The sequence below is a fragment of the Somniosus microcephalus genome, chromosome 2 (assembly GCF_052327205.1).
Source record: "Somniosus microcephalus isolate GS21.2 chromosome 2, FLI_Smic_1.0, whole genome shotgun sequence".
Lineage (NCBI taxonomy): Eukaryota > Metazoa > Chordata > Chondrichthyes > Squaliformes > Somniosidae > Somniosus > Somniosus microcephalus.
Window position 1 is genome coordinate 80,205,399 of NC_140988.1, and position 23,683 is coordinate 80,229,081.

A 23,683-nucleotide genomic window follows, 5' to 3' on the forward strand; every position below is an offset into this window, starting at 1 on the left:
CTTTCTGAAAACGGCGCTGTATGAATAGCTGACGTGTCCCTACGGGGAGTAAGCATTCCATTGTAATTGTACTGGTTACATATGGCAAATACATTGAATTGGTGGAAATATGCGGTCTTAGTTATGCCGCAAATGTGGTCGGAAACTCATTTCAGGGTCAAATATGACACCAAGGTTGTGAACAGTGTGGTTCAGCCTCAGACAAATGTTAGGGAGAAGGATGGAGTTTGTAACGGGGACTGAAAACATTGGCTTCGGTCTTCCCAATATTTAATTTGAGAAAATTTCTGCTCATCCAGAACTGGACAATTTAGAGACCGTGGAAGGGTCGAGAGAAGTGGTGGTGAGGTAGTACTGGGTGTCGTCAGCGTACATGTGGAAACTGATGCTACGTTTTCGGATGAAGGGGCAGCATGTAGATGAGAAATAGGAGGGGCCAAGGATAGATCCTTAGGGGACACCAGAGGTAATGATGTGGGAGCGGGAAGAAAAGCCATTACATAGGATATACAGCACAGAAACAGGCCATTCGGATCAACTAGTCCATGCCGGCATTTATGCTCTACTCGAGCCTTCTTCCATCTTTCCTCATCTAACTATCAGCATAACCCTCTATTCCCTTCTCCCTCATCGGTTTATCTAACTGCCCCTTAAATGCATCTATACTATTCCCTTCAACCATTCCCTTTGGTAGTGAGTTCCACATTCTCCCCACGCTCTGGGTAAAGAAGTTTCTTCTGAATTCCATATTTGATTTCTTGGTGACTATCTTATATTGATGGCCTCTAGTTTTGCTCTTCCCCACAAGTGGAAACACTCTCTCAGTATCTGCTCTATCAAAATCTTTCATGATTTTAAAGACTTCTATTAGGTCGCCCCTCAGCCTTCTTTTTTTTCCAAAAGAAAAAAGAGACCCAGCCTGTTCATCCTTTCCAGATATGTATACTCCCACATTTCTGGTATCATCCTTGTAAATCTTCTCAGCACCCTCTCCACTGCCTCTATATCCTTTTTATAATATGGTGACCAGAATTGTAGGCAGTACTCCAAGTGTGGTCTAACCAAGGTTTGATACAAGTTTAGCATAACTTCACTACTTTTCAATTCTATCCCTCTAGAAATAAACCCTAGTGCTTGGATTGCTTTTTTTATGGCCTTGTTAACCTGTGTCACTACTTTCAGTGATGTGTATTTGTACTCAGAGATCCCTTTGCTCGTTTACCCCACCTAGACTCACACCCTTCAAGTGATAAGTGACCTCCCTATTCTTCCTACCAAAATGTAATCTCACATTTATCTGTGTTGAACTTCATTTGTCAATATGCCCATTCTGCAAGTTTATTAATGTCTTCTTGTAATTTGTTGCAATCCTCCTCAGTATTGACTATCCCCCCCCCCCAAAATTTGGTGTCATCTGCAAATTTAGAAATTGTGCTTTTGATTCCAAAGTCTAAATCATTAATATAAATTGTGAACATTGGTCCCAGCACTAATCCTTGTGAAACACCACTTCCTACCTTCTGCCACTGTGAATAGCTACCCTTTATCCCTACTCTGTTTTCTGTCTTGAAGCCAGCTATCTATCCCTTCTGCTACTTGTCCCCTGACTCCGCATTCCCTGAGCTTATTCATTAGTCAATCTTCTTTTGTAAGGTAATAGCAAAGCAAATCAAATGTCACGCAGTTGGATAAGCAAGCATTAGTCCATTATGTAGTACCTTACTGAAGGCCTTTTGAAAATCTAGATACATTACATCTACTACATTACCCTTGTCTGCTACCGCTTCAAAAAATTCAATTAGGTTGGTCAAGCAAGACTTTCCCTTTTGAAATCTATGCTATTCATTATGTTTTTGGTTTCTAGATGTTCTTCCATTTTCTCCTTTAGCAGGGATTCCATTATTTTTCCTACCACCAATGTTAAGCTGACTGGTGTATAGTTCCCTGGAGATGTTCTATCTCCCTTCTTAAATATAGGTGTTACGTTAGCTATCCACCAGTCCTCTGGCACTACACCTATTTTTAACAAACTACTAAATAGGTGTAGTAATGCCTCTGCTATCTCTTCCCTAGATTCTTTTAAAATGCGCGGATGTAATCAGTCCAGACCAGGGGTTTTACCCTCCGAGTCTCATTAGTTTATTTAATATATATCCTCGTTTTATTTTTAAATGCAGTTCTCTCATTACCAATCTCATTATCCGATGTCATCTCCACTTGTTCCATCTCCCTGGTAAATACTGAAGCAAAGTAATTATTTAATATTTCTGCCATCTCTCTAGCGCGGCCAGTGGTATTAACCTGTCCATCCCTTAGTGGCCCTATTCCCATCCCGACCTTCCTTCCTTTTTTTTATTGATGTGCCTGTAAAATATTTTACTATTTTGTTTTATGTTCCTTGATAATTTAGTTCCTTAGTTCCTCTTTGCCATACTATTTTTTTTAATTTTTACTTCTCTCCTAATCTCTTCGTATTCTCCCTTACCATGCTCTCCCCTGCTGTTCATGTACTTAATGTATGTCTCTTTCCTTACCCTCAATTTTTCCCTTATGGCTTTATTCATCCAGTGTCTCATTAGTGTTTAGCTTGTTCTTGCTTTTTGGAGGAATATATTTTTCCCCAGACTCTGCTGAACACTGTTTAATAATGTTTCCCATTGCTGTTCTAAGTTATTGTTTGCCAATATTGCCATTATTTTATTTTTCCATGTTCTATTCTCAGCCCCTCAACATCAGCTTTTCTCCAATCTATTACCCTGGTCTTTGTCATACTTACACTTTATAATAATTAAGATATATTATATTATGGTCACTATTGCCTAGATGTTTCCCTACTTTTACTTCTCTTACCTGCTCTGGTTCATTCCCCATTACTAGATCCAATAGCGAATCCTCCCTTGTTGGATTTTTTACATATTGGGTTAGAAAGGAGTCCTATACACACTGTTGGAACTCTGTTCCCTTTTCCCCTTTATCTACCTCTTCTGTCCAATTAATATCTGGGTAGTTGAAATCCCCCATGATTATTATTCTATGTTTTTTACTCATTTCCCAATTTGCTTGCATATTTCTTCCAAAATCCTGGAGTGCATATCTAACAGCATTGTGGGAGTACCTTCACCTCAGACTGCAGTGGTTCAAAAAAGATAGCTCACCACCATCTCAAGTGCAATTAAGGATGGGTAATAAATGCTGGCCTTGCTAGTAACACCCACATCCCATGAATGAATAAAAAAAACTCAATAGCAGATCTGAGTCACAGCAGCAGAGACCAGTTAGGAGGCCACTAGGTCCAGCTTGTAGGCCAGGATTTTGTCCAGAATTTTATAGCTGCTGTTGGGAGGCCCATAAAAATGCATAAGATAGTGCCCTGATCATCTTACTCATCAATATGATGACGTCCAATAAAAAGGTCCCCATTCAGAACATAGCAAAAGAGATGCACCAGTAGCATTGCAAGTTCAAGAATTTTAGAATTCGGCAGGCAACCTATTAGATGCCAGAGCTTTTCCAGACAACAGGCTTATTATCTTTTGAATCTTATTTGCTCATATCAGAGAGCGCTGGCCAGGGGTGGGAAGGGAGAGTTGGAACAAAAGTTTACAAATTATTCATTAATCGTCACACTGTTGCAGAAGAGCTTGCCTCCTGCTGTCATAATTGCTTAAATTAGAATACTCTGGCTTTGTTGGCTTAGGGTGTGAGATTTCCTGGCTCGTCAACCAGTTCATAATATTTTGATCATGTGTAACAGAATAACATTGCCATAACTACTAAAAGCAGCTGGTTTAGTTCTCCTCTGGTCTGGATCAGGGCCCTTTTCACATTTTCTAACTGGCATTGTTGGATTTGGAAGACTTTTTGCTATTAATTTACTGCCATTTAATTTATGGGCTTCTAAGATTATTGTATTTTTAGATTTCTCCACATTAAATCATGCAGTTATATATCAAATTAACATCACTCCTGGTTTTAATTAGAAACGCAGACAGATTTGATACAACCAATAACAAGGCCACCAGGTTTACTCACTGCCTCGCCTCATCAGTCTAATTTAAAGCCATTCTGAACCACATTAGACTGCAGTACAGCAAGAGCTCATTATAATTACTCCAACACAACTGAAACTACAACATCCAGTCTTGAAAGAGCTGTAATTTACTTCAAGTAAACACTGGGAGGACTGAAAGCATAGTCTTCAGCCAGAGACAAACTCCGTACTCTCGCCAACGACTCCATTCCATTCCGTGAATTGTTTCAGGCTAAATCAGACTGTTTCATTTGACCCCAGATGACATTCCAATCCCATGTCCTCGCCAGCATAAAGTTCACCCAATTCCACCTCTAACGTTGCTCATCACTGCCCCTACCCGCCATTCAAACCTCATTCATGCTGAAGCGCATTAGGAGGGAGTCCAAAGTTAAAGTCAGAGGTCCCATGGTGGGATAAAGTTGATGTAGATAGGGTGGAGTTAGCTTGGAACATTGACGAACTGATGTCCAGGTTCAGAGACAGGTGCGGAAGGCGAGTGAGTCCAGAAGCTATTTGATGGGTAAAGAATTAAAGGACGCGCTCCTGAAGGTACTTCCATGGAAATGAAGAGCCAGGAGGTGCACAGAAAAATCTTGGCGAAGTTGGAGGTCACTATAAGATCCAGAAGCTGCGGAGAAATGGACTTCAGCCCAGAAAAAAATTGGGAGCTGCTTATCCCAGGGTCAACTGTGCTGTACATGAAATTGCTCCATTAATTCGGATTAAATTATATATTCTGTATCATTTCATAAAAGGAACAAAAAGGGAGGTGAAGTAATGATTCAGTAATTCTCCATGGATTAGCACGTCAAATTTAAAATCCTCATTAGTGTGTTAAATTCCTCCCTGGCCTCACCCTTCCCCAGCTCCAACCCTGCACACCTACCATACTTCTGTTCCTCTAACTCTGGCCGCTTCTGCACTCGCCAAATTCCTTCCTGCTGTGCCTTCAGTCATCTCCCACCCCCTTCTCCTTTAAGATTATCCATAATACCCACCTTAACAGACTCCTCCTCTGGCTCAGCGTCTTTTTTCCTGATGCCTCTGAAGCACCATGGGACATTTTTCTACATTAAAATTGCTTTATAAATACAATAGTAGTGGAGCACCTTTCCTCACGTCATCTATTGTAAGATTGTCTCACTGCTTGGCTTGTTTTGCTAAAGGCAAGTCAAAGTGTTACAAAGAGCAAGGAAGGTCCAACTAGTCTTGATTGTTAGAGAACTGTATACTTGTGTTTTGTAGACAACTATTTCCACCTCCGTAACATCACCCGTCTCCACCCCTGCCTCAGCTCATCTGCTGCTGAAACACTCATCCATGCCTTTGTTACCTCTAGGCTTGACTATTCCAACGCACTCCTGGTGGGCCTCCCACATTCTACCCTACGTAAACTTGAGGTCATCTAAAACCCGCCTGCCCGTGTCCTAACTCGCACCAAGTCCCGTTCACCCATCACCCCTGCGCTCGCTGACCTACATTGGTTCTGGTTAAGCAACATCTTGATTTCAAAATTCTCATCCTTGTTTTCAAATCCCTCCATGGCCTCACCCCTCCCTATCTCTGTAACCTCCTTCAGCCCCACACCACCCACAGAGATATCTGCACTCCTATAATTCTGTCCTCGAGCATCCCGGATTGTAAATTGCTCAACCATTGGTGGCCATGCCTTCTGTTGCCTAGGCCCCAAGCTCTAGAATTCCCTCCCTAAACCTCTCCGCCTCTCCTTGAAGACACTCCTCAAAACCTCTTTGACCAAGCTTTTGGTCACCTGTCCCATTTTCTCATGTGGCTCGGTGTCAAATTTTCTGTCTTATAATACTCCTGTGAAGTGCTTGGGACGTTTTAATACGTTAAAGGTGCTCTATAAATACAAGTTGTTGCTGTAGTAAGGGATTCCGTTAAAGGCCTGGGTGGGGTGGGGGGTAAGCAGTGAAGAAGAGACAGAGAGGAGCCTAACCGTGGGCTCACCTGATGTTCAACACATGTGCTTTTCAGTAGGAGTCACTGGAGTGCAAGCAAGAATGGAGCCCTGGCTCATTGCTACCCAGGGACACTGAGGCCAACTATGGTATTTCAGCAGTTGGGATCAGAATGGGCTTGAATCAGGCTTTCTGGTCTATACGGTTCAATACCCTATCAGAAGGTTCTGTACCTATGGGGAGAGTGGATATTTGTGTGTTTAGTACTGTACTAATAATTTATTTGCATTTTATAGCATTTGGTAAAAGTGCTGTCTGCTCAAGAAGCCAGTCAATGCTAGCTGCACTTGGTAGGGAAAAAAGTGGAAGCTACTTATCCTAGGGTCAACTGTGCTGTGCGTGGAATTGCTTCATTAATTATCTGATTAAATTACATGTTCTGCATCACTTCTTAAAAGGGGAACAAAATGGAGGCAAAGCAATGATTTAATAATTCTAAGGATTAGCAAGATTTCATGGAGTTAAAAGACAGTTGGCATTTAAAAAATATATAAATCTTTCATATCCTCAGGATGCCCAAAGAGCTTCACAGACAGTAAGTTACTTTTGAACTGTAGTCATTGCTATTTTTGTAGGCGAATGCAGCAGCCAAGGTGCCACAAACAGTAAATGAAAATAACCAGTTCATCTGTTTAGTGGTGTTCATTGAGGAACTAATGTAGGTCAGGACAGAGAACTCTACTTTTTTTTTTTTAAATCGTGCCATGGGATCTTTTATACCCACCAGGCAGACAGGGCTTCAGTTTATTGTTCCATTTGAAAGACAGCACCTTCAACAATGCAGCACTCCTTCAGTATTGCACTGTCAGCTAGATTATGTGCTTAAGTCTTGGAGTGCATCTAAAACTCACAAGCTTCAGAGTTCAGTGCACTCAGCAGAGCCAAGCTGACACTTAGAGTTAATAAAAGGAAAGAAAATATTCACCTGTAGAACCAGCAGGCAAAGTCCACAAAAGTACTTATCCAATTATTTGGATGACAAAAATCAAAAGATAATTGTTGGTAAAAGTACAACTTGCATCTATATAGCATCTTTAACATAAAAACATGCCCCACAGCACTTTATGGGAGAAAGAGGGAAAGAATAACAAAAATACAAAGGATAGGAAAAAGCAATCAAGCTCACCTCAGCCACTTAGAGCAACCGCAAACACCATTTAACTACCCCTTAACCATGTAATCCCTAGGAGGCAACCCCCACCCCCTCCCCAGAAAAAAAATGACTAATTTAGAAAATATTTTAGGAAATTACTCTGCTCTCTTAAGGGGATGAAGGCCCTAAGCTAGACCACTACTGATTAGCTCAGCTGACAACTTACCTTATAACTTGAAATGTGCTCTTCACTTAGGAAGATGTTAACAATGAATCCATACCCAATCTGCTCCCTATGCAATGACTCTCTGAAAAACATGGGTTTCTGGCATCGAACCTAACTCTTTGACTAAGGATTGCAAATAAATAACCTCTGCCATCCCTATCCATCTTAAGTAAGCTAACCAACTGGACTGATTCCAATCCCATCATTTTAAAATTCTTAATCATTTCCCTATAAACCTTCGGTTCTCTTAAGTAAACAGAATACAATACTCCAAAGTTGGAGAGAAATTACTGTAAAGCCCAAGTATAGAGCTTTGTTTCATATTCCTTGCAATAATATCCCAAACTCTACTTGCCACCTTACTACTTGTGCACTTTTAAACGAGTAGCTAACTATTATCCCAGGTGTCTCTCGATAGGTATCCCTGTGTGGCATAAACATGACTGGAGTTACCCAACAAGACATCTTAAAAACACTCAAGGTGCAGAAACAATTGGAAGAGTGGACCTGGGCAAATTGCACCACCTGGTGCAGTGTTGACATAAAAAGCATGAATCACAAACAACACAGGACGTAAGCTTAATGTACAGGAAATGCATGCCACACAGAAGGCTCAACAAATTATTGATCTATTAAAAAATACACAAGTATATAATCCAATGGTTTATTGCACATAAAAAGATCAGAAATGATACATTGACATGTTCATGGAAATACCTACACATCTACTCTTCCTAACATTCTATTCAATCCTCACACCATTGAACTGAATAGATAACAATGACAATGTAGAGCGTATTATAAAGTTTGCTGCACTTGAAAAGCCCATGTTGCATTTTATTCTGAAACCTCTAATTCTGTGGCACACTTTTGTATTTTTTTTTTTTCTTATAAGCAGACAAGCCCATAGTTCAGAACGGTTTGCCTCAAATTTCCTATTTTGCAACAAATTGTTACTTAATACAAATTGACAGGAAATTTAAAAAGCTATTTGAGCAAATTAGACAAGTTTAACTCCAGTTTAAAAAAAATGATCGACAGTACTAAAATATTGAAGTCAAAGATCAAAATTTTAGGTACCACAAAATGGCACCAGGTTGTGCACGTTCAGAGTTTCACACATGTGGCTTCCAGAATAAATTGCAAACCAACTGGCTTAGATTTATGTATAAGATTTCACGTGTCTGAAGGAGATGATTAGAGTAAAACTAGTTTAATTTTAACACTGATGTGGACAATAAGTGACAAATTAAGGATACCTGTGTCAGCTACATATACTACTCAAGAGTCACATTCAAGAACCATCATTTCTCATGCAGAACAGTGTTTTTAAAATTCATTCTACACAAACTTCATAAAAGGTAATACAACAGAAAAGCTACTTACACAAAAAATGATGCCAAGCATAATTAAAACTTGCTTTTCATCATCATGCCATTTATCAATTTTAGGAATTTGTTTTTATAGCAAAATTCAAAAACAAACACACAAAAGGACAAATTTAGACAGGTAAGACATCGGAAACATAAGGAACTCGAGGTTTGGATTCCTGTCAGTCAACTGAGGTAGTTTTAACAAGAAACATTTCTCAGAATTCGCCAGTAAGTTTAAACTTTCACTTAAAATAGAAACATACTTCAGAGTTTTCTTTTTAAAAAAAAAGCTTTATGAAAATTTTTAGGTTTCTCAATTTTTCCACATTAAAAAATTGATGTATTGAGATTAAGCTTTGACAGTGTAGAAAAGCCCACTTAATGTGCTAAATGCCAGGTACTTACACAAGAGGAACTTAGTAATATACTGAGTTATACAGAGTGAAACTACAGCATTTGTTTCACTTTCATTCAAAGGATGCAATAATTTTAAGATTCAAGCAAAAATAAACAGAACAGCAGCACTCTTACTGGATCTGACAACAATCTGACGTGGAGAAGCAAGGAAACAAAAAAAAAAATGTTCTTACTAAAACAGGCTACAATCAAAGAGGGGGAAAAATCTGACCACACCCACTCTTACAGGATTTGCTTGCAGATGAACAGACTGATTGAACAATGAGAACACCATAACCTGCTTCAACTACAGTACAGTATTAAAGGGACAATCAAGGCACTGGTACACGAGTGCAGTCATTGAGTAAAAGCACGTTTACTACTGTAACCTACAAGCTTTGCACTCTCTTCTCTAAAGCTATACTGGGAGAACATTACTGAAAGCTAAACCTTCAGATTGAAGGGTTTTCTTTAATAACACTAATGTAGTACTTCAGGATAAATGTACCTCACTCATTGGTTGGCATTCTGCCAGTGAATTTATGTAGCAACATAATGGCTCAGGTGGATTGGGGGGGGGGGGGGGGGGGGAGAAAAATCAACAAAATACACATTAATATAAATTTATAACTTAGTGAACATGGTGACATTTATCCCTACAATATTTAATTCTCCATGTGATCGGACAAGAGCTTCTGAAGTTTGATTAGCATAGGTTTTGAACTTAATCTTTCAATTTATAGAGGACATTCAAAGAACAGCAAAAGAGAGTTAATTCCAAAAAAAAAGCAACCCAATAAATAATGATGAATATGCCACAAGAAATATCTTGGTAGATTCAGAACATTATTTAATAGATCAATTTTGATATTTCCAATCAAATTCCACGCTTGCCCGAATTTAATGCAATAAGACAGTGAACCTACACATTGTATCTGTTTAAATGAGTGACACTTTGGAAACAGGGTCAATTGCAGCTTAGGTGTGTAGCCACAGCTAACTGAACTTCAGCTTACCTAAAGTAATAGGCCTATCAGCAACTCAGGAGCATCTCTACTTTTTGTTCATTTTTAAAATGAAACAAAATTCATTTGAAATATAAAATGATTTACACTGTTAAGTTCCATCAGCAAGGATACCATGACATAATGCTTCTTCACGAATTGGATAATTCTGTATTTAACGCTTCTTCATTAAGGGCATAATTAGAAAAAACAAATCTGAGGTTTATTCAAAGATGCCTTAATACTCCCAATAAGTTTGTGAGCGGCCTTTCTAGAAAGGGTTGAAAATCAATAACAGGGAAGAGAATAAAATGCATTGGCTAGCTCATTTCAAAACAGAATGTACTGGAGCACTGAATGACAGAATGATGGGATTTAGCGCCATGACTCAATGCAGACAAAATGCTTTTCATCTCCAAGTCTAGCCACTAAACAGTAAGGAATCAAAATGTGTGGCTACTGGTCACCAAGCTTAAGCAGTGACACATTAATTCCATCCAGCAGCCAAATCTTGATCTTGGAGTCAGGCAGCTGAAACCTCATTCTGGCTTCGCAACTGTGCTGTATATCCTATTTTGGGATGACATGTTCCATATGCCATTGCAGCTCCAGTGGGTAACAAAAGTGGGATCAAAGGCAATATTTAAACTATGGAGCCTGGTGCCAACACATGCTGGATAACACATTTCCCACTGTCGTGATGCATACAAGTTATTTTTTGTAACAAATAGGAGTAATGCAAATATCCAGACTTAGAGAATTCAATTCATGAATAACAGTTTCTGCAATCACTGCAGTGGAGGTTTTGCGGGGTTATGTACTTAGAATAATTTAAATTGAAAACTTGAGGAGTTAGAATATATTAAAATAGAAGTCAATTTTGAAGTTTGCTGGACTCCAAGAAATGTTTGAAATGCTATATCATCGGTGACTGAGAATGGTTTGTGGCAAGAAAGAAATCAAATGGCATGCTGTTCTCAAACAGTAGTCACACCCAGGATTTCCAGTTTCTACATCATTTTACAGTTTAAGGGCAAAACCTAAATAGTTAAATCCCCATTTCCCCTGAAATAATTAACAATGTACTTATTTTATCACAGAAATATTCTCATGCTCAGGTATGATGCTTATTTATTGGAACATTATCAACATTTAGATTTGAAACTTGCTGCATTTCCAGTTTCCCCAGAGGCACACCAAATAAACCTAGTTTTCCACAACATTATGGCTGAAGGAAAAACTGAACCAGAGCATCAGCTCTTAAGCTCACAAAATACAAGAGCAAGATCAAGCATCAACCTTCAGACATATTTTCATAGTGGATTTCACAATTTCTTCCTACTTCATAATTCTAGTTATGTGATGATCAAATATATACTTAGATTAAAATTCTGCCTTTACAGAAGCTTTGCCCAGTCTGCTCAGAACTAAAATCGTCAAAAGTGAAACTTGCCTTATGATGCAAAGTAACAAACCCTAAGGAGGTGATTTTTCTTTTGGTGGTGGGATGGGAGGGTGGGGGTGGAAAAATGGAGAGAGACAGTGAAATTTTTCCAGCCAATATTTTTATCAAAAAAGTCAACACGTGCAAAATAGGAAATCCTATTTTGTATTCTCCTCACCTTTTGTGCTAAAATTAATGGCAGAAAGATCATCTCCAAAGTTCTCTGCATTATTTCACAAAGGTGACTGGTCAGTGAGCTCACTATCCAGTTCTACAGAGAATAATATTGGCTTGGGTATATTGTAAAACCTTTCCCCTCACACTACATGCTCCATCCACTGAGTGAAGTATCAGCATATTCTGGGATAGTCATCACTTGAGTTATTTATGGCTTTTAATTGGAATTCTCCCCCAGTTTTTTTTTTTTTTTTTTTAAATACACACACATCACTAGATAGATTTTTGATAAAGCAGCCTGTGTGATTCTTACTAGCCGAGACTACCATACGCATTTTACAATTTAACACATCAAGCAAGAGTACAGGTCCTCCCCCTCCGCCCCTCAGAACCCCAATTTTCATTATTCCTGTCATTCAACATCTCAGACTGCTCTGCTAGTGTCAGTCTGGGAATTTTTTAGCATGACTCTCGTCAGTTACATCTAATAACCTTATCCGTTAAATGCAAAAGGCGCAGTGTTTCTTTTTGTACAAAGCTGATGTCACAATACTCGTCCCAATATTCCATATGTTGCTTGATTAACAGAACAATGTTAACTTGCATAAGTTTTAGAAATTATTGTAAACGCTCATTTAAAGATATCCTGTAAAAGTTTTAAAAAATATTACGCCTTCTTTGTCCCTTTAAAGATGAATACACAACTAAACTCACAAAAAAACTCATGTCAAACCATTTGTACATAGTAAACTGATAAATGCTATAGCTCTATTTTTTGCTGTGCTTTTTTTTTTGCAGGATAGTACAGTATCCTAGCGATTCAAAAATGTAAAATCGATAGATGTAATTTCAAATTCTTCTGAATAGGAATGCTATGTATAATTTTTGTAATACTCAATTACGCACCAGTTAAGGCAACTGCTGAAGTGACTCAAAAGTCAAAAACACCACAAAAGCGAGCATTCAAGACGGCATGAGAGCCTGGTCTATTTTTTTTTTTAAATATAGAGAGGTCTGTTTTGTATGAAATACATGCTTTAGTTGCAACCACTTTTAGTGTTTGATGATTTTGCCGGACTTCATTAAGTTATGTTAAAAAAAATCTGAAGCACTAGTCATCAAAATTCCTCACTGATAAGACGGACATGTACCCCAGAAATTGTCCGAAAGGTGATGGAACATTTGCAGTTTATAGGATCACCATCACCTTACTGAATGCACACTGTAGCACTGATCTGGTCATCATTCTGAGCAAGAGTTGCATCCGTCCATGAGTATATTGAAGTTTTTTTTTCCAACTCAGTGCCATCTCAGTTTGATTTTTTGTCCCTTCTGGACAATGGCTGTTCTGAGGTTTTAGCTTATAAGAGTATCTGGGCAACATATGGAGAATGAGTACTTGCTACAGCAGCCAACAGAGGCAAGTCATTTGATTCAATCCTGTAAAAGAAAAGTGGAATTGGCAAGTTGCTGCAAATAACATTTAGTATATAAAAATCTATACGGCAAGCCAAAAGAAACTGCACCATTTCAAAGAAAGTGTAGCAATTAAAGACTGCTGGCTGGGCGCTTCATGGAATGACATCTCAAATAACAGCCTCAAGTGACAGTTACATAAAAGCTAACATTTTGTCCTTATTTTTATGTATTTCCCAAAATCAGCTGGTTTGTGTACAGAAAGAGGTGACCCAACCACATGTCCCATGTGTACTATTCAAACAGAAGTACAGAAGACCTTTGCAAGACTGTAGACATCCTCGTGGGCAGACATACTCCAATTGAGTACGACCAATTAGAGGCTGGGTTAATAGACAAGTGCAAACCGAACCAGAAAACCTTTCCACATTCTATTCTCATGCACCCTATGTGGGATCATATATTTGTTAGTTTTAATTGAATTATTTTGCTAAACTAGTCATAGTTAGCTTTCCTCTCAATATGTGAAGGAATATATTAACGTTTTTGGGACCGTTTAAACTGATTATGAACTTGAAAAAATATAACTAGATATGTATATTAAAATCAAACAGGTAGGAATTAAATTCTCCCATCAAATGTTAACCCTGAAACAAACCTGTTACAACAGATCAGCTACACAGACTTCAGCGTAAGGAAGCAGCACACTATAAAGTTCAACATAATCTTTGCGATGGGCTGCAATTTGTGAAGCAATGGCAGACAGCAGGGCAAGCTTATTTTTACACAAAAATAGCAAAATGCTGGAATTTGATAAACTATTTATAAAACCAAAAATATTTGTCAAATGTTTTTAAAAGCAGAGTGAATATGGTGCAAAAGGAAAAAAAATCCACTTTCACTGAGATGCACAAACAATTTAAAATACAAAAATCTGTCATAAAATAATCTGCACAAGTTTAGAAATTATACTGCCATAACCTCACTGAAGTTTAGCTTAGTTTAGTGAAAACTATTTAACAAAGACAATTATTCTCAATCTGTTTGAAGGCAACCAGTGTAATATACGGAGTAGCTTAAAAGTTCTGATTTACCCCAGCACCACTCCCAGTTCTTTTACATGCACTCTAGTATGGCCTTTCAGGTACTCAGACAGCATCTTGCTTTTAAAATATAGCTCTTGAAGTCTATCCTCGAGATGGATTACACACTGCAATTAAAAGAAATGGAGATGTCAGAAATTGCTTCAACTATCCCAGAACAAAATATTATGAAATTCATCAAAACAGACTTTCCCCATGGAACAATTTTGAATAAAATCTGTATATTCAAAAAATGTAAATAAATTTTATAAATGTTAGTTACTTTTTGAAACAGTACCTCTTGAAGGGGGAAATGCAGGCTTTTTGATGCATCAATTGTCATAGCACAGATATACAATGTATGCTGTTGGCCGTGTAGAAAGTTGCAATACAGATCCCCTATATTCAGCAGCAACAACCTGCCTTTACACAAGGTGCTTACATAAAGAAATGGCACAAAACAGGCTGGGGACGGGCTCCACCTGAACTGGGATGGGGCCCGTGTCCTAACAGAAAGGGTAAACAGGGAGGTGGCAAAGGCTTTAAACTAGTAAGATGGGGGGAGGGATCTACAAGAAATGTAACCAGCCTAATTATAAATCAAAACCAGGAATAGAGAATAGGAACGAATAAAGTAAGGGAGGACATTGATGTCAAGGGAATAAATAGTTATAGAACACAAGCCTAAAAAGATGGTTAAACATAAAATATGAGGGGAAATCCTATTAAAAATGAGTTAAACTGCCTGTACAGCAATGCACACAGCGGAGAGAGGATAAAGAGCAGTCTGGGAGTGGAGCTGAATTAAAGCAGCGGCGAGAGGATAAAGAGCAGCCCGAGAGTGGAGCTGAATTAAAGCGGCGGCGAGAGGATAAAGAGCGGCCCGAGAGTGGAGCTGAATTAAAGCGGCGGCGAGAGGATAAAGAGCAGCCCGAGAGCGGACCAGAATTAAAGCAGCGGCGAGAGGATAAAGAGCAGCCCGAGAGCGGACCAGAATTAAAGCAGCGGCGAGAGGATAAAGAGCAGCCCGAGAGCGGACCAGAATTAAAGCAGCGGCAACACAAGGCTCCAATTCAAAAACAGAGAGTGACATCATAGGAGAACAGGTAGGTGATTGGTTGGTGAGTATTACAGCTCTTTTTTGCTCTAAGTTAGGGAAGGGGGTTAAATTAAGAGCCGAGAAACTGTAACTTGCTAGCACTTATTAAATTATTAACTTAAACTAAATAAAATAATCAAAGAATAAACCTAAAATATCAACTGAATAAAATCTTTAACTAATTAACTAATAAATAAATAAAACAAGGTTAGAGATGACAGGGCAGGTGGTGTGCCGCAAATGCAGCATGTGGAGAGCATCGCGATCCCGAGCAACCACATCTGCAGTAAGTGTCTGCAACTCAAAGAACTTCGGCTCAGAATTGTTGAGCTGGAGTCCGAGCTGCAGACATTGTGATGCATCAGGGAGGGGGAGAGTTACCTGGACACTTGGTTCCAGGAGGCAGTTACACCCTTTAGGTTAAGTAGTACTTTAGAGTTAGTCAATGGTCAGGGATATGAGGGTGTGACCGAGTCAGAAAGGTGTGGGGACCAAGGATGTAGTGGTGGAGCAGTCTCAGCCCTGGACCTTTTCCAACAGGTACAAGGTACTTTCTGCCCTTCTCGATGAGAAAAAGGACTGCAGGGAGGGTGGGCAAACTGACCACGGCACGGTGGTACAGGGGGCCATCCAAATTTTGGGGGGGGGGGGGGGGGAGGAAAGAGAAGGAAGGAATGCGGTAGTAGTAGGGGACAGTATAATCAGGGGGATAGATACTGTTCTCTGCAGCTGCGAAAGAGTCCCGAAGGCTGTGTTGCGGCTGGAGAAGAACTTGGAGTGGGAGTGGGAGGATCCTGTTGTCGTGGTCCATGTAGCAGCCAACGACATTGTTAGTTCTACCTGAGGTTCTGCTGAGGGAGTTTGAGGAGCTAGGGTCTAAATTAATAAGCAAAACAAGAGTAAATCATCTCTGAATTACTACCTGAGCCACACACAAATTGGCATAGGGTCAAGCAGATCAAGAGTTAAGCGCATGGCTCAAAGAGTGGTGTGGGGAAAAAGGAGCTTCAATTCATGGGGCACTGGCACCAGTACTGGGGAAAGAGGGAGCTGTTCCGTCGAGACGGGCTCCACTTAAACCGGGCTGGGACCAGCGTCCTGGCGAATCGAATAACTAGGGCTGTAGATAGGGCTTTAAACTAAAAAAAGGGGGGGGGGCGGGGTCAGGTGAAGAGTTTAATGGTAGCAGTGCAGCAGGGAATAATGGTAAAAAATTTTTTTAATTAAAGGCACTTTACCTGAATGCACGAAGCATTCATAAAAAGATAGACGAACTAGTGGCACAAATAGCAATAGGTTTGTTCTAATAGCCATTATAGAGACATGGTTGCAAGGTGGCCAAGGTTGGGAACTAAATGTTTCGAAAAGACAGGCAGAATGGAAAAGGAGGGGGAGTAGCTGTGATAATAAAGGATGACATAAGGACAGTAGCGAGAAAAGATCTCTGCTGCGAAGATCAGGAAATAGAATCAGTATGGGTGGTGATAAGGAATAACAAGGGGCAGAAAACACTGGTAGTAGTATATAGGCCCCCTAACAGTAACTGTACCATTGGACAGAATATTAATCAAGAAATAGTAGGAGCATGCAACAAAGGTAATGCAATAATCTTGGGGGACTTTAATCTTCATATAGACTGGACAAATCAAATTGGCAAAGGTAGTCTGGAGGACGAGTTCATGGAATGCAGTCGGGACAGTTTCCTAGAACAATGAGTCATAGAGCCAACCAGGGAACAGGCTATTTTAGATCTTGTACTGTGTAATGAGACAGGGTTAATTAGCAATCTCAGTAAAGGATCCTCTGGGGCAGTGATCATAATATGAAAGAAATTCACATTCATTTTGAGTGACTTGCCCAAGTCTAAAACTAGAGTCGCAAACTTAAATAAAGACAATTACAGAGGTATGAGGGGCAAGTTGACTAAGGTAGATTTGAAAAATAGATTAAAAGGTATGGCAGTAGATAAGCAGTAGCTAGCATTTAAAGAAATATTTCATAATTCTCAACAAAATACATTCCATTAACAAAAACTCCATGGGAAAAGTGATCCAACCGTGGCTAACTAAAGAAGTTAAGGGTAGCATTAGATTGAAAGAAGCAGCTTATAATGTTGCAAAGAATAATAGTAAGCCTGAGGATTGCGAGAGTTTCAGAAACCAGCAAAGATTGACCAAAAAATTGATAAGGGAAAAAAATAGAATGAGAGAAAATGAGCAAGAAATATAAAAGCAGATTGTAAGAGCTTCTACAAGTATGTAAAAAGGAAGAGAGTAGCAAAAGTAAACATTGGTCCCTTAGAGGCTGAGACAGGAGAAATTATTATGGGGAATAAGGAAATGGCTGAAATGTTAAACACATATTTTGTATCTGTCTTCACAGTAGAAGACATAAAAAGCATACCAAAGGTAGTGGGGGACCAAGGGTCTAATAGGGTAAGGAACGTAACGTAACTAATATTAGAGAAAAAGTACTAGAGAAACTAATGGGACTAAAAGCCGACAAATCCCCTGGGCCAGATGGCCTACATCCTAGGGTTCTAAAAGAGGTGGCTGAAGAGATAGTGGATGCATTGGTATTGATGTTCCAAAATTCTAGATTCTAGAATGGTCCCACCGGATTGGAAGGTCACAAATGTAACACCGCTATTCAAGAAAGGAGGGAAGAGAAAAAACAGGGAACTACATGCCAAGTTAGCCTGACATCAGTTGTCGGGAAAATGCTGGAATCCGATGTTAAGGAAATGATATCAGGGCACTTAAAAAAAAAATAAAAAAATAAAAAAAAAAATTTAAAAAAAAAATCACAAAACCATGTTGACTCTGCCTAATCAAGTTATGAAAGGGAAATCGTCAGAGATTTTTGAAGATGTAACTAGCAGGGTAGATAAAGGGGAACCAGTGGATGTAGTATATTTGGATTTCCAAAAAGGCATTCGATAAAGGTGTCACGTAAAAGATTATTACACAAGATTAGGGCTCACAGGATTAGGGGGTAATATATGGTAATATATTGGTTAACAGACAGCAAACAGAGAGTAGGGATAAACTGATCTTTTTCCAAGTTGGCAGGTTGTAACTAGTGGGGTGCCGCAAGGATCAGTGTTGCGGCCTCAGCTATTTACAATCTATATTAAAGGACCTAGATGAAGGGGCCGATTGTAATGTATCCAAGTTTGCTGATGATACAAAGCTAGGTGGGACAGTAAGCTGCGAGGAGAATACAAAGAGTCTGCAAAGGGATATAGATGGACTAAGTGAGTGGGCAGTAAGGTGGCAGATGGAGTATAATGTAGGAAAATGTGAGGTTATTCACTTTGGTAGGAAGAATAGAAAAACAGAATATTTTTTTAAATGGTGAGAAACTTTCAAATGTTGGTGTTCAGAGAGATTTGGGTGTCCTTGTGCAAGAAACACAGAAAGCTAGAATGCAGGTACAGCAAGCAATAAGGAAGGCAAATGGCATGTTGGCCTTTATTGCAAGAGGGTTGGATTATAAGAGTAAGGAAGTCTACAATTGTACAGGGCTTTGGTGAGACCACACCTGGAGTACTGTGCACAGTTTTGGTCTCCTTATCCAAAAGGAAGGATATACTTGCCTTGGAGGCGGTGAAACGAAGGTTCACTAGATTGATTCCTGGGATGAGAGGGCTGTCCAATGATGAGATATTGTGTAGAATGGGCATATACTCTCTGGAGTTTAGAAGAATGAGAGGTGATCTCATTGAAACATACAAGATTCTGAAGGGGATTGACAGGGTAGATGCTGAGAAGTTGTTTCCCCTGGCTGGAGTGTCTAGAACTAAAGGGGGATAATCTCAGGATAAGGGGTAGGCCATTTAAGACTGAGATGGAGGAATTTCTTCACTCAGAGGGTTGTGAATCTTTGGAATTCTCTGCCCCAGAGGGCTGTGAATGCTGAGTCTTTGAGTATATTCAAGGCCGAGATAAATAGATTTTTGGACTCCAGGGGAATCAAGGGATATGGAGATCGGGTGGGAAAGGAGTTGAGGTCGATGATCAGCCATGATCTTATTGATTGGCGGAGCAGGCTCGAGGGACCATATGGCCTACTCCTGCTCTTATTTCTTATGTTCGAAAACAGAGGCGCTGGAGGCAATCATGTGTTGCGAGGAACCAGACATAGTAGGGATTACTGAGACATGGCTACAGAAAAAGCAGGACTGAGAATTAAGCATGGCAGAGTATAACATATTTAGAAAAGATAGAGAGGGGAAAAAGGGCAGGTGGAGTAGCCGTACTTATTAAGGAATAACATGATGGCAGTAGAAAAAAAGTGATGCAACTATCAGCAAGACAAAAATAGAATCCATATGGATAGAGATAAAAGATAATAAAAGGATGACTCACACTAATAGGTACAGCCTACAGACCACCTAATAGTGGAAAGGAGGCAGAAGAAATATGCAGACAAATTAGGGAAATTAGTAAAAAAACAATAATAATCATGGGGGGATTTCATCTACGCCAATATTAATTGGACAGAAGAGGTAGGTAAAGGGGATCAGGGAATGGAGTTCCGACAATGTGTACAGGACTCCTTTCTAACCCAACATATAAAAAGCCCAACAAGGGAGGATTTGCTATTGCATCTAGTAATGGGGAATGAACCAGAGCAGATGAGAAGTAAAAGTAGGGGAACATCTAGGCAATAGTGACCATAATATAATACGCTTTAAGATGATAATTGAGTAGGACAGAAATATGACAAAAACCAGGGTAGTAGATTGGAGAGAAGCCGATTTTCAGGGGCTGAGAATAGTACTTGGGAAAATAAAATGGGCAACATTATTGGCAAACAATGATGTAGAACAGCAATGGGAAACATTTAAAACAGTGTTCAAGAGTGTGCAGGAGCAATATATTCCACTAACAGGAAAGAGCAAACTAAACACTAATGAGATTCCATGGATGAATAAAGCCACAAGGGAACAATTAAGGGTAAGGAAAGAAGCATACATTAAGTACATAGACAGCAGGGGAGTGCATAAGGGAGAATACGAAGAGATTAGGAGAGAAGTCAAAAAATCAATTAGGAAGACAGAGGAGCTATGAAATTAAACTAACATGGAACATAAAACGAAAATGGTAAAATATTTGACAAGCACATCAATAAAAAAAAAAGGAAGGCTGGGATAGGAATAGGGCCATTATGGGACAGATAGTATAATACCACAGGTAACTATAGAGAAATGGCAGAAATATTAAATAATTATTTTGCTTCAGTATTTACCAGGGAGATAGAATAGGTGGGCATGACATTGGATGATGAAATTAGTAATGAGATAATAGGGATTTCAGAAGAAACTTCTTTACCTAAAATGTGATGAGAATGTGGAACTCGCTACCACAGGGAGTGGTTGAAGCGAAAAGTATAGACGCATTTAAGGGGAGGCTAGACAAGCATATGAGGGAGAAGGGAATAGAGGGTTATGCTGATAGAGTTAGATGAAGAAAGACGTGAGGAAGCTCAAGTGGAGCATAAACGCCGGCATGGACTGGTTGGGCCGAATGGCTTGTTTCTGTGCCGTATATCCTATGGATAGCCTCGAAGGCGCCACCGATGGTGCTGTGCATTTTTCGCTTATGAGGTACAATTGGGAGAGGCAAAAGTAATATACAAGCTCAAAAAACACAACTGTAATCTTACCCATTAATTTACAATGCAATGTCTATTGTTGAAAACCTTTTCATACTGAACATTTAAATAGTTTGTGTAACCATTTCTCACATTGATTGTGTTACATCTGCCACAGTTCTGACTTGTAATCAGTTACACCCGCTGCACTCCTCCCAAAACAAATTCATGTACATATAGCAGCAACTGCATCACTGGTTCTACCCTTTTGTTTCCTGATAAGTAATTTCTACAATGGGCCTCACCCAGTAGCACAATAAGTTGTCGTGGCAATGCAGTCTGGACAAATTGCAACACATTATTTAGTAGTGATGTCATACTTACATAATCAGGTGGAAGTTGTAGTTTGTAGAGCTGAAGAATGGACTGGAGCAGGCAGGACACAAGGTTAGAGACCAGTATCTCTTTGCCCAGCTTGTTGTCCATCACCTTCCTCTGGCTTGTAGCCACTTGGACTGACCACTTATCGGTGTCTGCAATAATACAGACAGATTCTGCAATGGGCTCATCTAAAACAGGGTGCTAAAGTAGAAAGGGGAAAAATTTTAACATTTTGATCTTATTAAATGATTTTTAAAACAATGTAAATGATTATTTTGAGGAGAGACTACAAGTTTCAGGTTCCAGCCATGGAACTTCAATTATCTGCAATTTTAATTAGCTGCTAGAGTATTTGTAGAAATGGGAGACCAGCAGCAAGTGGAGCTGGCAGAATTTCATTTCTTCACTGCCCCACATTGTTCTGCAAAATCAGCTGATCTGCTGGCTGAAAGCTCTTACACACCTACAAATTACTCCAGCCCCTGGATTTAAGACAGCTGGCTAAAAATGCTCCCAATGCCAACCAACTCCGTCCCCCCCCCCCCCAATCATACACACACACAGATAATGGCGAGAACTACAAGCAGTACATTCTTATAGCCAAAGATCCCATTGGTAGCCTCTGTGGCGCTCTTGACAAAACAGTAAACATTAAAGTTAACAGACTGTCTTGCATTGAGCTGAGCATATACTAAATGCTGCACTAACTGTTAGAATAACCATCTGGTGTTGAATTCAGCACATGCTCTGTTGAACAGCAAAGTGCTTAAACATGTTGGCTCTCTACTGATGTTTAAGTGAGAAGTGAGCAGAATTGTTGAAAGGAAATGCATACCACTGTTTGTAGCTGGGGAATCATTGGTTGGCACTGGGCAGCATTTTTGACACCAACACAGCTTTCAGTCCTGTGGACATCAGGTCATAAGAGTGCGCGGGGGAGCTTTGAGGCAACAAATCAACTGTTCCAGCACCAGCTGATCTTGCTGCAGGGAGGACGGCTGAAGAGAAATGATGAAGGCAGATGGGGAGAAGCAGCACATTCAAAATACTGCAATTAGCAACGTAATTTGGAACTTCTATCTGCCCATGGGTCCATCCATTACGGCACATAATTGAGGTTCCATAAGCAAGATGTGTCCAACATATACTCTCCACTTCCCCTGCTAGATCTTGCTTACTTCTAAGAGTTGGCCTTTGGCCCTAATTCTATTTCTGATCCATCATTTTATCTACTGGCACAGAATATAGGTGCAACATTTTAAAATTCTCAGTTTAGTCTCAAATTTACTTGCATGTTTTGATGCAGGCAATCTCCTCCTTCCTCCAAAATTAATCTCTATAAGCAGGCTTTTGTTGCATAATATCCAATGTTACTTTCACTTGACAAATTCTATCTATTCTGATATTTCCCAATAGCACGGTGGCATAGTGATTAGCACTGTTGCCAATCAGCGCCAGGGACCTGGGTTCAAATCCGGCCTCGGGTGACTGTGTGGAGTTTGCACATTCTCCCCGTGTTTGCGTGGGTTTCCTCCCACAGTCCAAAGATGTGCGGGTTAGGTTGATTGGCCATGATTAAAAAAATTGGCCCTTAGTGTTAGGGGGGATTAAATACCTGGGGTTATGGGGATAGGGCTTGGGTGGGATGGCTGTCGGTGTAGGGACCGGGTGCTAGGGTTTGGATGATCAGCCATGATCTCGTTGAATGGCGGAGCAGGCTCGAAGGGCCGAATGGCCTACTCCTGCTCCTACCTTACCTGAAGACCACAATATGTTGACAAAAGATGCTAAAATAGTATTTGCCAGTGATAATGCATATAACACATTTACCTGCACAGCATGAGCTAAATCTGCCATTAAACACTGCTTCAGCTTCTCATCAGAGCTAGTTCCATGTAGCACAAAATCTGGGACATACTGAGAACAGTATCCACCAAACAAGGATCTTCCAAAGTTATTGATACTTGGCCTGCTGCTCATTTTGATGCTGCAAGACAACCACAGGGGAACAGTTGTAATATACACACACAGCCTTGTTCAACATTTAAAATGCCTATTTTGCAACACACAATTAGAATTCAGATTGACCTTTTTGTGCTAATTTTCTCCCCCTCTCAAAGGCACATCCTCCAAAGCTATGAATGCCAGCTGTGACTCAGTGGGTAGCACTCTCACCCCCAAGTCAGAAGGTTGTGGGTTCAAGTCCCACTCCCAGAGACTTGAGCACAGAAATCTAGGCTGACATTCCAGTGCAGTGCTGAGGGAGTGCTGCACTGTCGGCAGTGCCGTCTTTCGGATGAGACGTTAAACCAAGACCCCGTCTGCGCTCTCAGGTGGACATAAAAGATCCCATGGCAGTATTTTGAAGAGCAGGGGAGT

The 23,683-nt window shown here is 39.9% G+C and overlaps 2 protein-coding genes across 15 annotated transcripts in view; one reads left to right on the plus strand and one right to left on the minus strand.

Annotated features, from left to right (window-relative positions):
* rapgef2b (Rap guanine nucleotide exchange factor 2b) overlaps positions 1 to 23,683 on the plus strand; it is a 1,083,630-nt gene that overhangs the window by 649,078 nt on the left and 410,869 nt on the right. The window lies entirely within an intron of this gene.
* LOC147122779 (folliculin-interacting protein 2-like) overlaps positions 7,985 to 23,683 on the minus strand; it is a 98,781-nt gene continuing 83,082 nt past the window's right edge. For 3 of the 4 annotated variants that reach the window (XM_086010673.1, XM_086010665.1, XM_086010657.1), the window contains 4 exons: positions 23,135 to 23,291; positions 21,308 to 21,505; positions 14,239 to 14,354; positions 7,985 to 13,168 (listed from right to left, as the gene is read on the minus strand). In XM_086010673.1, coding sequence (XP_085866799.1) covers positions 13,090 to 13,168; positions 14,239 to 14,354; positions 21,308 to 21,505; positions 23,135 to 23,291 — 550 coding nt within the window. In that variant the 3' untranslated portion in view covers positions 7,985 to 13,089. Of the gene's footprint in view, positions 13,169 to 14,238; positions 14,355 to 21,307; positions 21,506 to 22,139; positions 22,303 to 23,134; positions 23,292 to 23,683 lie in introns of those variants that run through there. The other variant, XR_015081605.1, reaches the window with a different exon arrangement.